Below are 12,309 nucleotides of genomic sequence, written 5' to 3' on the forward strand. Positions count from 1 at the left end.
ATATTTTTCTCGTTTCATCTTACAAATTAATCAGAAGATTTGTGGACTTATGTAGACTCCACACAAATTTAATAATGGACCCCACAAATTTAATGGTTAATCTATTAAATTTGTAAAAGAATATAAGAAAAATATTGACAAATTATTGATGGGCAGTTAAAAAGTTATTAAGTTGTGTAACATTTAGAAAGAGTTGTATCATAACCCATATGAATTTTAAAATTATCAAAATACATTATTTTTTTAACATTTTATTAATAAAAGTTCAATCCATGCCCCATCTTTCATCTATTAGTTTTTTTCTTTATTTTAAATTACTTTGAATGATCACCGTGCAAAGAAATGATGTGCTCAGTTGCCACCATGGAATGACCTTGGCAACTACATGTCAAATGATGTGCTCAGTTGCCACCATGGAATGACCTTGGCAACTTCATGAAAATTTATTGCATTTTGTACATTTTCAGAAAGAGAAATGTTAGAATTTAATGAAAACTCCATATTTTGTCCATAAAAGTCTAGACGGTAAAATACCACATTATTTTTTTTAAAAGAAAAAAGACAACAAAAAGAAAATGATATGGCATCGTGTCACATAGACTTTTATAGGCAAAATATCGAATTTTTATTAGATTATAGCATATATCTTTCAAAAAATGTCTATATAACTTTGTGCTCAGTGATTTTGGAGATTCGTAGATGAGATGCAATGAATAATTTGGAACTCATCTTATAGTCTTCATGGCAGGTAAATGAATCAAATTTACTTTACACAACATAATAAGTCACTTATATAGGGATGAGATCCAGAATTCTTCTTCTTACTCCTATCCCTCCTATTTGGTCAGATGCTCTGTGAGAGGGCTCTCCTGTTCGGGTAGGGGACCTCTCTCACATGCCCCTGTTATTACCCTTGCCATCTTCTCTTTGGGCAGTTGAAGATTATGATAAAAAGATCAAATATTTAAACAGATGCTCGGCCAAAAAAAAAAAAAAAAAAGATTAAATGCTAAACAAGGGACGAGCATTTTATATGAAATCCATGACCAAGCATGTCCAAACCACATGAATTACACAAGGCAATACATAACTCTGCACAAGGACAGAGTACAATTGTTCTTTTTAGATAGAAATACTAATGTTCATAATAATGAATGGCGTCCGCTCTGCTGCGCGGTTGATGCATTCTTAAGGATCAAAGACATCACTTCCCACCGTCACCGAAGAGGTACCCCAGGGAAGATCCGCCGCCAGGGGCAGCATGAACCTTGGTGGATGGCCGATCCTGGACCCACAAATACAAACCATTGTCAAAACATTATCACAATATTATGATTGTGGGACTTAAAAGAGATCCTTGACAACCAAATTGCACAATCAAGGACAAATCACCTAATCAATATTCTTCTGGCAAAGAGCACAAAAGAAAACAATACATAAGTACAGTTACAAGCTCCCCCCAAACTATAACAAATATGATATGCTCCAGATTGATAAGCATTAGGTGTCATGGGTGCACGTTGAATACTTTCGCCTTTGATTAGAAATTGAGGAAAAGAGACAAAATGACATTAGTATAGGCTAGCAAGGTAACGTTACTAGAAGAGGAACTGAAATATGGTTAATCTAGCTGTATTTATTCAAAATTTGAGCCAGAGGTGCACGTTATTTTTATAATGTGCTGCAATATCAATAACATTAGGAGGTGGTTGGACGGACATCTATGTAGAAATTGATTCAGCACATTGCTTTGAAAACCAAATCTCAACAAAAAAGCAGGAAATTTATACACAGAGGAACGTACCATAATCACCAAGAGGGCTCAAGCCAAAGAACACATGGACCCCCGAATGGAAATATTTTGGTTTCCAGGGTGTCCAAGTCATAATAACATACAGAAAGTCTCTATGCCATGCCAAAAATTTTATGTTTATGCATCAGAGGATTATTCAACCAGCCGATAGTTCTGTATAAAGCAGAAAAAACAAACCAAGCTCAACGATGGCCCGCAGTAGTGATGCAGCCCCCACCTCGTGCCATATCAAGCATATGGGAGTGTCTGTGACCCTACTAATAATGTATGAAGGGTATGACGCCTATGCTATTCATAATGTGATTGAAGGTTATGAATTTGGGACCATTACCCAGCCAAACCAACTTCTTACACTTCCCCATTCTAAAAGAAAACAAAATTGTGCATAGAGCAGTCCATTAAATCAGAACACACACAGTGCAGATGCCATTTGATCAGCCCCTTTTTCTATTTCACATGCCAACAAGCTGCAACAGGAAAAATTCCCATTAGTGTACCAATTCACTAACAGGAAAACTCTCAGGTTGGAACTTGGTATGGCCAAGCAGTCCAGGTGGATGTCACAAATTACAAACAAACAATTTGACCAGACAACTTCTACAAGGAGGGATTCTGATTTCTAACATGTTCCTTCCCCAACTATACCATTCTGAAGACTCAAGTAACCTAAAATATTTGATGAGCCTACGGATTTAGGAGGAAAAATTCTATGAGAAAATCGAACATCAGTTAAAAATACTATTGAATATAGTCTAAATCATTCTTACATTCTTGACTAGCATCATACCGTAATAAAATTGCCACAGTTCTGCCCCTCTGCACGGAAGTAATTGTTAGTAAGATGCCCAGGAACACCTGCTGGAATCTCCTTATCGATTGGTTGTGACGCAGAAGCAGGCGCAGGAGCAGGTGCAGGCGCAGCAGCAGGCTTTTGAGAAGGCTCATTGTTTGCTGCTGGCCCTTGGTTCTGAGCAACTTGGGCATTTTTAGTGGTCTCCCCACTTCCAAATAGATAACCCAAAGAACTCTGCCCACCACCGGCGCTTACACCACGACCCATTTCCTCTTCTAATCAATCAGATACCCAAACTGCACATAATTTCCAATGATAAGAACATTTACACTTCATAATACAGTTTGCTTTCGGCACATATGACATATGGAAGTGAAAACAAGACAAGATATTGTTAAGATGTTAAAGAAAATACCACCAAATGTGCATACAAGATACAGGAAGTTATCATGAAGTTATCATATATTATACAACTTTTACACATGCAGATACAATCATAGAGAGAGAGAGAGAGAGAGAGAGAGAGCAAGGTTATTTATTAATGTGCTTATCTATTTTCCATAAATCTGCATGATTTGACTGGTAAATGGGCACCGACACTGGATGAGAAAACTAACCTCCCCTCCTCTCATGCTATTGTTCCAGATCTACGATCCCATTTCTTGTGCTGAACAGTGAGCACAAAAATTCTGGGCTTTTCGAAATATTCTGGCAGAAGATGGTAACAATCTCTAACCTAAGCCATGACCACACAAATTTCCTACATTTTTTTGAGACCTTCCCACACTACATATCTCGATCCCACCATTCTCAATGCCCAGCTTAGAATACCCCTTTGCTACATGCAAAATGACATTTGATATGGGTCTTTCTCACTCTTTTCATACCCATGAAACTTTTGAAAATAATACAGCCCGGAGGAGTAAAGCTTAAGCTTGTCAAAGTCAATTTCACATCAAAATTCTAAAATGTCCAATAACGTTCACATAACCAACAAGCAAAACTTCCAAAATCTGTCAGCTTTGTAAAACAGATCCAAATTGCAAGAGAAAATTTCATTTGCACAATTACCCACGTACATATTTATAAACAAAAATCAGATAACAGAGTTTAGAAGAAACCCACAAATGAACCCAAATGCGGAAGAAAGACGGTTATGAGAAATGGGATCTGAGCTGCGAAGAAGCACAAAGGAGTGGTGGGTTGAATTTCGTACCTTTCTTGTCGGGGCTGAAATTTGAAGCAAAGCCAACAGAGAACGAGAAGCAACCAAGCAAGTTGTATATATTTATAGCGAAATTTTTTAAAATAAATTGGTGGGAGAGAGAGCGAGTTCTTTTTTCATTTTTTTTTCTCGGGGGGGTGTGATGTAGGCGGATTGACGTGGTCAATTTCTGAGCTGGCATTTTTGGGTTTGGGTTAAAGGGGTGGGTCGGTCTGAGTTGGCAAAGTGATGGGACTCACGTGGATTTGCCATTTGGGACCAACCAAGGGATACGATGCTGATTTCGCATCAATCACCGCTTGATGATTTGATATGTCGGACACCCTTAGCATCTGTACGACATTGCAGTACTCCCCATTGATGCCGTTTCAGCCTTTTCAGAATTTTTTTTTTTTTTTAAAAAAAAAAAACACATAATTAAACTTTATGAAAATGGTTACCAAGCAATTATGTGAAGAGACACTTTACACCGTGGATCACAATCACATGTGGATCGGAAGTAGTGGGAAAATGACAAGATTGACATATCAGTTTCCCACAGCTATTACACAGTTCAGCTCGGATCAGTGAGCGGGGACCGTTGTGGTGCACTTTGCTTCTACGTTTATGCTTTCTTGTTGCTGAGGCAAAGAAAAGCCAAAGGTGAGTGGAGCTTTACCCCAAAAATGGTCCAGCATCAAGTTTAGAGTATACTCAAGTTTTCCCAATAGTGGTTTTTGCCTAATTCACGAGTTTTTTTTTTTTTTGGTAAGTGAAGCCACAATCAAGGATTTAAGATCCCCTACGATCTTCTGTTTAAGGAAGAGGGGTAGAAAAAATTGTAATGGCTATGAAAACTACCTACTAATTGGGAGCAAGAATAATACTACAAATCGCCAATTATAAGGAATCTTAGTCCCACAATCAGTATATGTATAGCTGGGATTTGGATCGGGGTGCATTTGTATAACATCGTGCTTTGGATTTTAGATTTGATAACAAGATTCATTTTCATCATGAAGTAGATCATGTGAGCCCAAGAGATAAATTGTACTAAAAGTATTAAACCCAAATAATGAACAACGTGATCCTCCTTTCCAATATTACCATTACCCATTTGGCTGATATTAAGGATGTTTTGTTAAGTTAGAATATTAATTAATTGACTATATTTATTAATTTTTAATTACTTAACTCTATATGATAAGTGATAATTTATCACGTAAATTTTTAGTAATCAAATAACACCAAAGTTAGGAGATCCCAGCCTAACACTATAATACTTGTCCACAATTTTGCTTGTTTGTATTGTCAATATCCAATAGTTTTTTATAGATTAAACAATTATTTGAATTTTAAGAATTTAAAGAGGTAAAATTCCCAAAGAATTTTAAAAGATCCTGATTGATTAACCAATAAGATTTTGATGTGAGTGTTATTCTATTGCATGCAATACATATAGCTAATATAAAGGGGCAAGGTGAATCCCACCCTGCTATGCAGTGCATACAACAGATTATCACAAGAATGCACCCAAACTGTTGGGTATTCCAAGAATAATTGAGTAGCATAAATATAAACATCTCTTGATTGCAAAGAAAACCCGGAAAGATATGTGAAAATATTTTACGTTCTGACAAAAGCACTACATGGTCCTAAGGAGTATCTCAATCGACTGTAGACCACGCCTAATAAAGTAGAGGTCACTAGTTCGAATCCCCCCTCCCCCTTCCCTTGTGTGGACATGTCCAAAAAAAGAAGAAGCACTACATGGATTTTCTTTTCAATGCTATGAGCATATACATGATTACTTGAAACTCTGTTATAATGCAACTGCATACATCAATGAATCCAGCAGTTTTCCTATATCATGTCAGCAGAGCTTTAGCAGAAGAAATCTCTAGACACCATCTAGCTACAAGGCTGATTTTAAGTTGAGGGGATCTTTGAGATCTCTACCAATAATTTGTGTAGGGCTTGAGGCTTTGAGAAAAATGGCGAGTGATCAGCGCCTTTGAGCCGAAAGACCCGTTCTGGGGGGCTTGTGTTTATCATGCTCTCTTGGAGAGTGATGGGTGTAGCATTGTCTTCTGGAGTTTCTATATAAAACCGCCGTACAGATCCATATTTCATGTCAGTAAGAGAGAGTTTCTCTAAAACTGGCGCAAAGGGTATTGGCCTCATTGAAACAGATGCCAAAGCAACATCCTAGAAGGGAGAAGTAGAAAGCAATCAGCAAGAACGATAGAAAGCATGAGTTAAGAGAATATGGGAAATGACACGTGAGAATATATAAAGACAGAAACATAAGAGAGAGAATTTAAGAAACAAAGAGTATTTGCAACTTCAATAAGAATGGATTCTAAGGGCTACTCAACTGGGTCCTCTATTTGCGCAACCAAACTAACAAACTGGTAGGGAAAGCATCACACTTGGAAATAAAACTCTACCACACATTTGCATTTAATTTCACTTTCAAATAAAGAGATATGGGCCTTGCAAACTTTTGTAGAATGAGCATTGCTTCAAAGTTGAACAGAAACAAATAGCATGGCAAGCAATAGCAGCCACCTAAAAGCCACACTTCTCAGAAGTCGCTTCCCAACACAGAAACAAACAGACAAACTTCTTAGGATCCATTTCAAAGTCACTAAAACATTTAGTCCATTGCACATGTTCCAATAATCATTGAAAAAAGAATTATTCATCATGTTTATGATTTCAATTGGTTTAATGTCCATGCCAGCACACACAGATATTGCAAAGACCCAGCCAAGACATACTAACATGGTGCTATGTGTCTCTTTCTCATTGTTGACTTAAACAATTCTAGTACCAAAAGACATGTTGGCAACTCCGTCATCAGCATCCCCAGTGTTATGGAGATAACCTATTCAGAACTACAATGTTCACAGATGGACAATCTTAATTCTGAAGGTCTAGTCAAAGAAAATACCAAGCAACAACAACGTAAGAGTGCACATGCACATTCACATGCTTCTCCACATGTACATATGTGTGTATTTCAACATATTATTTTCCTAAAACGCTTGTGAAAGCAGTGTCTTTGAATTTTGCTATATCGTATCACAAGGGATTTGAATGACCTCATCAAATAATAAACACAATAGGTTTTCATTAGTAATATAATTCATAAAAATAAAAATGTACCTTGGCCGGACTTTGGTTGAATAACAAATCCCTCAACAATGATTTATTTAAATCAATAGCAGTTGGAGGGTGATCATTCCCATTTGCATATAAAAATACCTGAGCCTGTCGCATTAGATCATTTGAACCTGCCTGCAATTTTAATTTTGTGCAAGTCAATGTCACCAAGACCATTTATATAAATAAACGTTTATATTCAAAAATAACAACAAATCCCATTTACAGCTGAATTATCATAAGAGGAACCCAAGGGTCAGACATTGGTTAAAATTCATCTTCACCTCTGGACTCACCAAGGTTCACCCCTCAATGTGTCAGGCTCACAAAGCTTGTACCATATCCTGAGGCCAGAGCCACTTCTAAACCCAAAATTTTGGTCTCGAGTTGAGCGGGGGGCATCATTTCATTCTATGAAGGTATTGAGTACTATATCAGAGCAAAGGCAAGATTTTCTTCATTCTCTCTCTCTCTCTCTCTCTCTTGGGTGGTGGGGGGAAGAGAGTGGAGTGGGGGAGGTTGACATCTTAAGGGACAAAAAAAAAAAAAAATAAAGAGGAGAGCTAAACTCTACATTACAGGCAACCCTCACCATCAACAGGTGCCATGACAGGAAATTCAACTGTGTGGAGGCAGAAAGCTAGTTCCAAACAGAAAAAGGAAATCCAACCTAAAGTATCCTTAATTCCTATGACTTCAATTTTGAAATGCAATTGGTTAGGGGAGGGGTGTTCCACTAACTGGGACATAGAAATTGCTCAAGTTTCAGATAGAAAGTTCACAGTTCATAAAATTTCAATATGCTAGAGTGAAGGAAAAACCTGTTTGGAAAACATATCAAGAGTACTTTGTCCATTAGTCAACATAGCTGCAGCAATAAAAATAGCCTTTGAAATTTTAAAAGGAAAAGACTCCATTGCATATGATATACATGCACCACCAAAATCATGTCCCACCAAGATGACCTGCATAAATATCAAAAACAAAAAGATAAGGAGACAGAGTAAGAGATATATTCAAGAAAAAGAAATGTTCTACTAACTTATATACAAATTCAGGTTCAAACAGAAAATAACACAAATGTAAATCCAAAGAATATGAGTGGGAATAGCAAATAACTTCCATAATAGAACCAACAACATTTCATCGGCAGTATTCACTATTCTAGTTGAAAATATAGATTGAGTGAAACCATCAAAAGGTTTTTGATTAAGGCTTTCCAGACAATACAGTGTGACATATAAACCCCCGTTTCAGGTAGTTATCACCCATATATCAGTATTTTACATGCTTGATATTAATGCGACCATGATCCAAACTTCCAAATCTCTACTACAGGAGTAATTTTGAACTCAACAACCTAACAGCAAGTTCAAATTCCTATAAAATGAGCAGGTCAGATTAGTTCTGTAATCTCTCGCTGTAAATTTTTTCTGTGGTAGGTAGTTTTGTTTGTCTTATTCAGGAATGAGCAAGCTGAAGTCACCAGCAAGAGCAAGTCTTCAAATTGGAAAATTGTCTTATTCAGATTTAACGTGTGCTTGAGACATGCTTTCTGTACGCTTTTCAGAAAACTGAGAGCACTAAAAAGCATGCTCTTTTTTTTTTTTTTTTTTTTTTTTTTAACAAATGCTTAAATTATTAAAATTAACTTCAAATCTTAAAGCAACTAAAATGGACTTTTGATTTGTCATACGCACTGCTCTCCACGCAAATTTTTTCGGGGAAAATAGAAAAAAGACAATAAGACAACATTGATGCTTCAACAGTTCAACCAACAACCTTTGTGCAATTGGAAAATGCTCTTAATTATTGAAGCTAATTGGCTAAATATATTAGTATTTTGATTTTTACAAATTTTTTATTAGCAGACAAAAAGACATTGATGATTAAACCATCGACAAATGTGCAAGTGCAAAATGCCCTAATTATTTGAACTAGTAGGATAACACAGTAGCAGAGCCAGGATTCTTTCCCTGGGGGAGGAGGTCTATGACCATAATAAACACAAAGCTAATAAAGGAGAGTATTGACAATTTCTTCACTGTTCTTCTAACAAAAAGTAATTAGACTTAATAAGTTGAACCTATTACAATTATATGTTTCAGAATTTTCCTTCAATAAGGTTTGAAATTTTTTGAATATTTAAACTTTTGATTAATGCGGTGAAAACATTACTATATTAGACTATAAGCTTTTATTTGGTCAGTAACAAAAGGCAAGAAAGTAAAATAATAATAATAATAATAATAAAAGAATCTCAAAATCATGGCCAATTTCTATCTAAAATCCAAAACATCTACCCCAAGATAAAAAAATAAAAAATAAAAAATAAAATCCTTTATATCTATATATATATTTGTGGGGGCTCAAAGGATTTTTTTTTTCAAATTTTTTGGAGGGGCCAATCCAGATTTTTTTTTTGGGCGGGGGGAAAGGTCCATCTCCCTCTGCCCCTTGGTAAACATAATCATATTTTGACTTGTATTTTTTTTTTTAATTATATATTCTGAATCTTTCTCCTAGAAGTTATTACACATTATATTTAAAAGATGTGTACTTTACTTCAATCAGGCATTAGGCTTCAGGAGACCTTTGTGCTTAAGTGAGCCTGGTGCTTTTAAAGCACTAATGAACACATAAATGAAATAAAATAATAAGCAATCGAAAAGAACCTTCTCGCCCTCAGCAAGTTTTTCAAGAAAATCAGTAAGTGGCTTCACATATTGCGAAAGACTTGTAATGTTGTTCGTATCAAATGTATGAATCCCAGAACCAGTTAAGTCTATAGCAGATACTTTGAAACCACCTTCTTCTAGAAGTGCTATAGTTTTATACCAACACCAAGCACCAAAGCCACCTCCATGAACAAGCACAAAACGGCTGGTTTCTAGATCATCAAGCTTGATGTCCTGTCAAAGAGAGACATAGTCAGGAACCAAATGCAATTCAAAATGATAAAAGCTGAAAAAATTAAAAACAATATATGTGTGTGTGCATGTACGTGTGTTTGTGTTTGTGTTAGAGAGGTACCAGTTAAAACCAGAAAGTGATTAAATGCAAAGCTTTAAACTTGCATCATATAGCAAATACACAGCCTATCTGCATAAATTGAACTAGAAAGCATACTTTATGTGCTATCAAATATTGTTGATAACCAGAACGAAAATATTAGAGAAAAAAGTAAGGCGATATATGAAGCTACACAATCTACAATACATTTGTGTGTAGACTAACGTCAAAACTAGTCTTACAAGGCTAATAGAGTGCCTCAATTGATTTTGATGCATATCATCCAGTAAAATCTCAAACTTTTGAAGTCTAACACATCATACTTGGTCCCAACCAGTTGTTTCTTACTAACTTTACACATAAAGATTATCACGTCTAAGGTGTTATATTTGACCACTCATCATCTCCCTTTTTTATAAAACAAAGTGAAACCATTTCAAAATATAGCCACTCGTTGCCTTCAGTTTTACCACTTCCTGCATTTACCTTGCACCACATTATGAGCATAAAAGTAAGTAGTCACACGGGCATTTAACTATTTTTAGCACAAAGAAGAAAGTCATTTTTGTTAATTTCCTTCTGTCTTTCTATAATAAAGAAAATGCGCAGACCAAAAGTGCATCCCTAGCCACTATAAAAGGAATTGTAGTTACATAATTTTTAGTTAATGATATTACAGCAAAAGCAATGGATTCTGCCCAGTAGTGCACATTTAATAGCATAGAGACATAAATTCTACACCTAAGTCTAAATGTCGAATGACCTCCAATTTTCCATTTGAGATTCCTCTTCAATGATCGTTAATTCGTTAAAAGAGAATCCAACAGACCAAAAATAGAGACAATTACGCCGCTCCAACAACATATTTCCAATGTGGGTTTAAACCTGGGCATCTCATACAGGCATCACTCAAGAATATACCCAGAATAGCAAATTCACTTTCCAAAAGTCTTATGCTCTCTATTCCTCCAATAGCATACTAAATTCATTTTCCAAAAGTCTTATGGCCTTGTAATAAAATAATCATAATTTGTTTCCATTCCAAAAAATAAAAAATTTCAATGTCGCAAACATCATATCATCAACTAAGAAAATTCAGCATCACAAGAGAAATATACCATCGCGAGAAACCTAAAAACCCAAATAACCCAGAAACAGAAATCACACACATTTACTCATAAACTACTCCAAATTCCAACTTCACCGTCTAATTCTATAACTTCCAAAAAAGTAATAAAAAAAACCCACAAATCCAAACCTGATTAACAAGCTGCTGAGGCTGTAGCAAAGGGTCTGTGAGTGACCTGGCCCTTGAGCTCGAACTCCGGGGCAGCTGGTTGCTCTTCTTGGACCCCGAGTTCGGATAGCGAAGCGAAGCGGACCGATCGAAGGGCAGAGCACCGTTGTGCTGTTGTAAGATGATGGTGGCGGCGGCGGCTAGAGCTTGTTCTTGAATTAAAGCGTCGTCGAATTTCTCTTTACGTGAGGATCGGATTCGGGTCCAGCGATTGCTGGAGTTGGAGGCGAGCGGTGGTTGGTTCGCAAGCCGCTTTGTGGTTTTCTTCTTGTTCACTGTCTTGGGTGCGAGGCAGGCACAAAGGTTGCCCATTGATGGTGCATGTAGAAAAACAGAAACACACACACACACACAGAGATGACAGAGAGCTTTTTCAGGTGGGAGCAATTAGCAAAAGGTGGTGAACTCAGGGGCTCACAGAAACAGAGTAAGCCTAGGAGGAGGTATTCAGAGAGGAGGCGCTACGTATGTACATATATAGAGTAGGTGTGAAATGGGTGGAAAATTAAAAAAAGAAAATGGGTAACAAATATGGCCTTGGTCTTGGTCTGAATTGTCGAATTTAACCTTGGAGTTTCATCTTTTAGGTAAAGTGTACTAGTAGTAAAAACAAAAGGGCCCATGACAACTTGTCTAAATTGTCCATTAATAACTATTTACTAACAACAAATTCTTTCCATTTATTAGTAGCAATCATTACTACGGTTAGCTCAATTGATTAAAAATTACCCTGGTTACTATCACTTCCTCTCACCTTAGATGGTCATATCAAAAATAAGTAGCAATGATGCACTAAGCTATTTTTAGGTGAATATTATATAATTCTCTTTGAACTTTTTCTGCTTCTGTTTTATTATATTGATTATGGTAAAATTTATATTTACTTTTCCTTATTTTCTCATAAATAAATTGCCATTGACATGTTTTTCAAATTTATGGGTTAAAAGGCAAAGTGGCTCTTGTTACTTTTTGGGGGTTGCCTTTCTTGTAACGATGATTGAATAAAGATAAAATCACATTTT

General features: G+C 36.3%; 2 protein-coding genes across 3 annotated transcripts; both read right to left on the minus strand.

Moving 5' to 3' along the window:
* Window positions 1–1,002: 1,002 nt before the first annotated feature.
* On the minus strand, window positions 1,003–3,927 carry LOC132181125 (protein SPIRAL1-like 3). Of its 2 annotated transcripts, none has more exons than XM_059594207.1 (3): window positions 3,823–3,927; window positions 2,601–2,902; window positions 1,003–1,285 (listed from the first exon to the last, which is right to left on the minus strand). In XM_059594207.1, the coding sequence occupies exons 2-3, from the start codon at window positions 2,871–2,873 to the stop codon at window positions 1,205–1,207; spliced, it is 354 nt and encodes a 117-aa protein (XP_059450190.1). In that variant the 5' UTR covers window positions 2,874–2,902; window positions 3,823–3,927; the 3' UTR covers window positions 1,003–1,204. The 2 variants fall into 2 exon arrangements, with proteins under 2 accessions (XP_059450190.1, XP_059450191.1); XM_059594208.1 differs by lacking the exon at window positions 3,823–3,927 and adding an exon at window positions 3,732–3,804.
* Window positions 3,928–5,380: 1,453 nt separating this feature from the next.
* On the minus strand, window positions 5,381–11,754 carry LOC132183423 (putative methylesterase 11, chloroplastic). The gene is made up of 5 exons (XM_059596856.1): window positions 11,249–11,754; window positions 9,654–9,890; window positions 7,800–7,943; window positions 6,982–7,113; window positions 5,381–6,018 (listed from the first exon to the last, which is right to left on the minus strand). Exons 1-5 carry the CDS (start codon window positions 11,597–11,599, stop codon window positions 5,740–5,742), a joined length of 1,143 nt encoding a protein of 380 aa, XP_059452839.1. The 5' UTR covers window positions 11,600–11,754; the 3' UTR covers window positions 5,381–5,739.
* Between the last annotated feature and the right edge of the window lie 555 nt (window positions 11,755–12,309).

Source organism: Corylus avellana, chromosome ca5, assembly GCF_901000735.1.
Source record: "Corylus avellana chromosome ca5, CavTom2PMs-1.0".
NCBI lineage: Eukaryota > Viridiplantae > Streptophyta > Magnoliopsida > Fagales > Betulaceae > Corylus > Corylus avellana.

Excerpts from the sequence above, each read along its gene's own strand:
- LOC132181125 (XM_059594207.1), bottom strand. The coding sequence starts at position 2,873 with ATGGGTCGTGGTGTAAGCGCCGGTGGTGGGCAGAGTTCTTTGGGTTAT. Across the intron at positions 1,286-2,600 it reads ACTGTGGCAATTTTATTACG|GATCGGCCATCCACCAAGGT; the intron begins GTATGATGCTAG and ends TTGTGGGTCCAG.
- LOC132183423 (XM_059596856.1), bottom strand. The coding sequence starts at position 11,599 with ATGGGCAACCTTTGTGCCTGCCTCGCACCCAAGACAGTGAACAAGAAG. Across the intron at positions 7,944-9,653 it reads AACTTGCTGAGGGCGAGAAG|GTCATCTTGGTGGGACATGA; the intron begins GTTCTTTTCGAT and ends ATATTTATGCAG. Across the intron at positions 6,019-6,981 it reads TCAACCAAAGTCCGGCCAAG|GATGTTGCTTTGGCATCTGT; the intron begins GTACATTTTTAT and ends TCTCCCTTCTAG.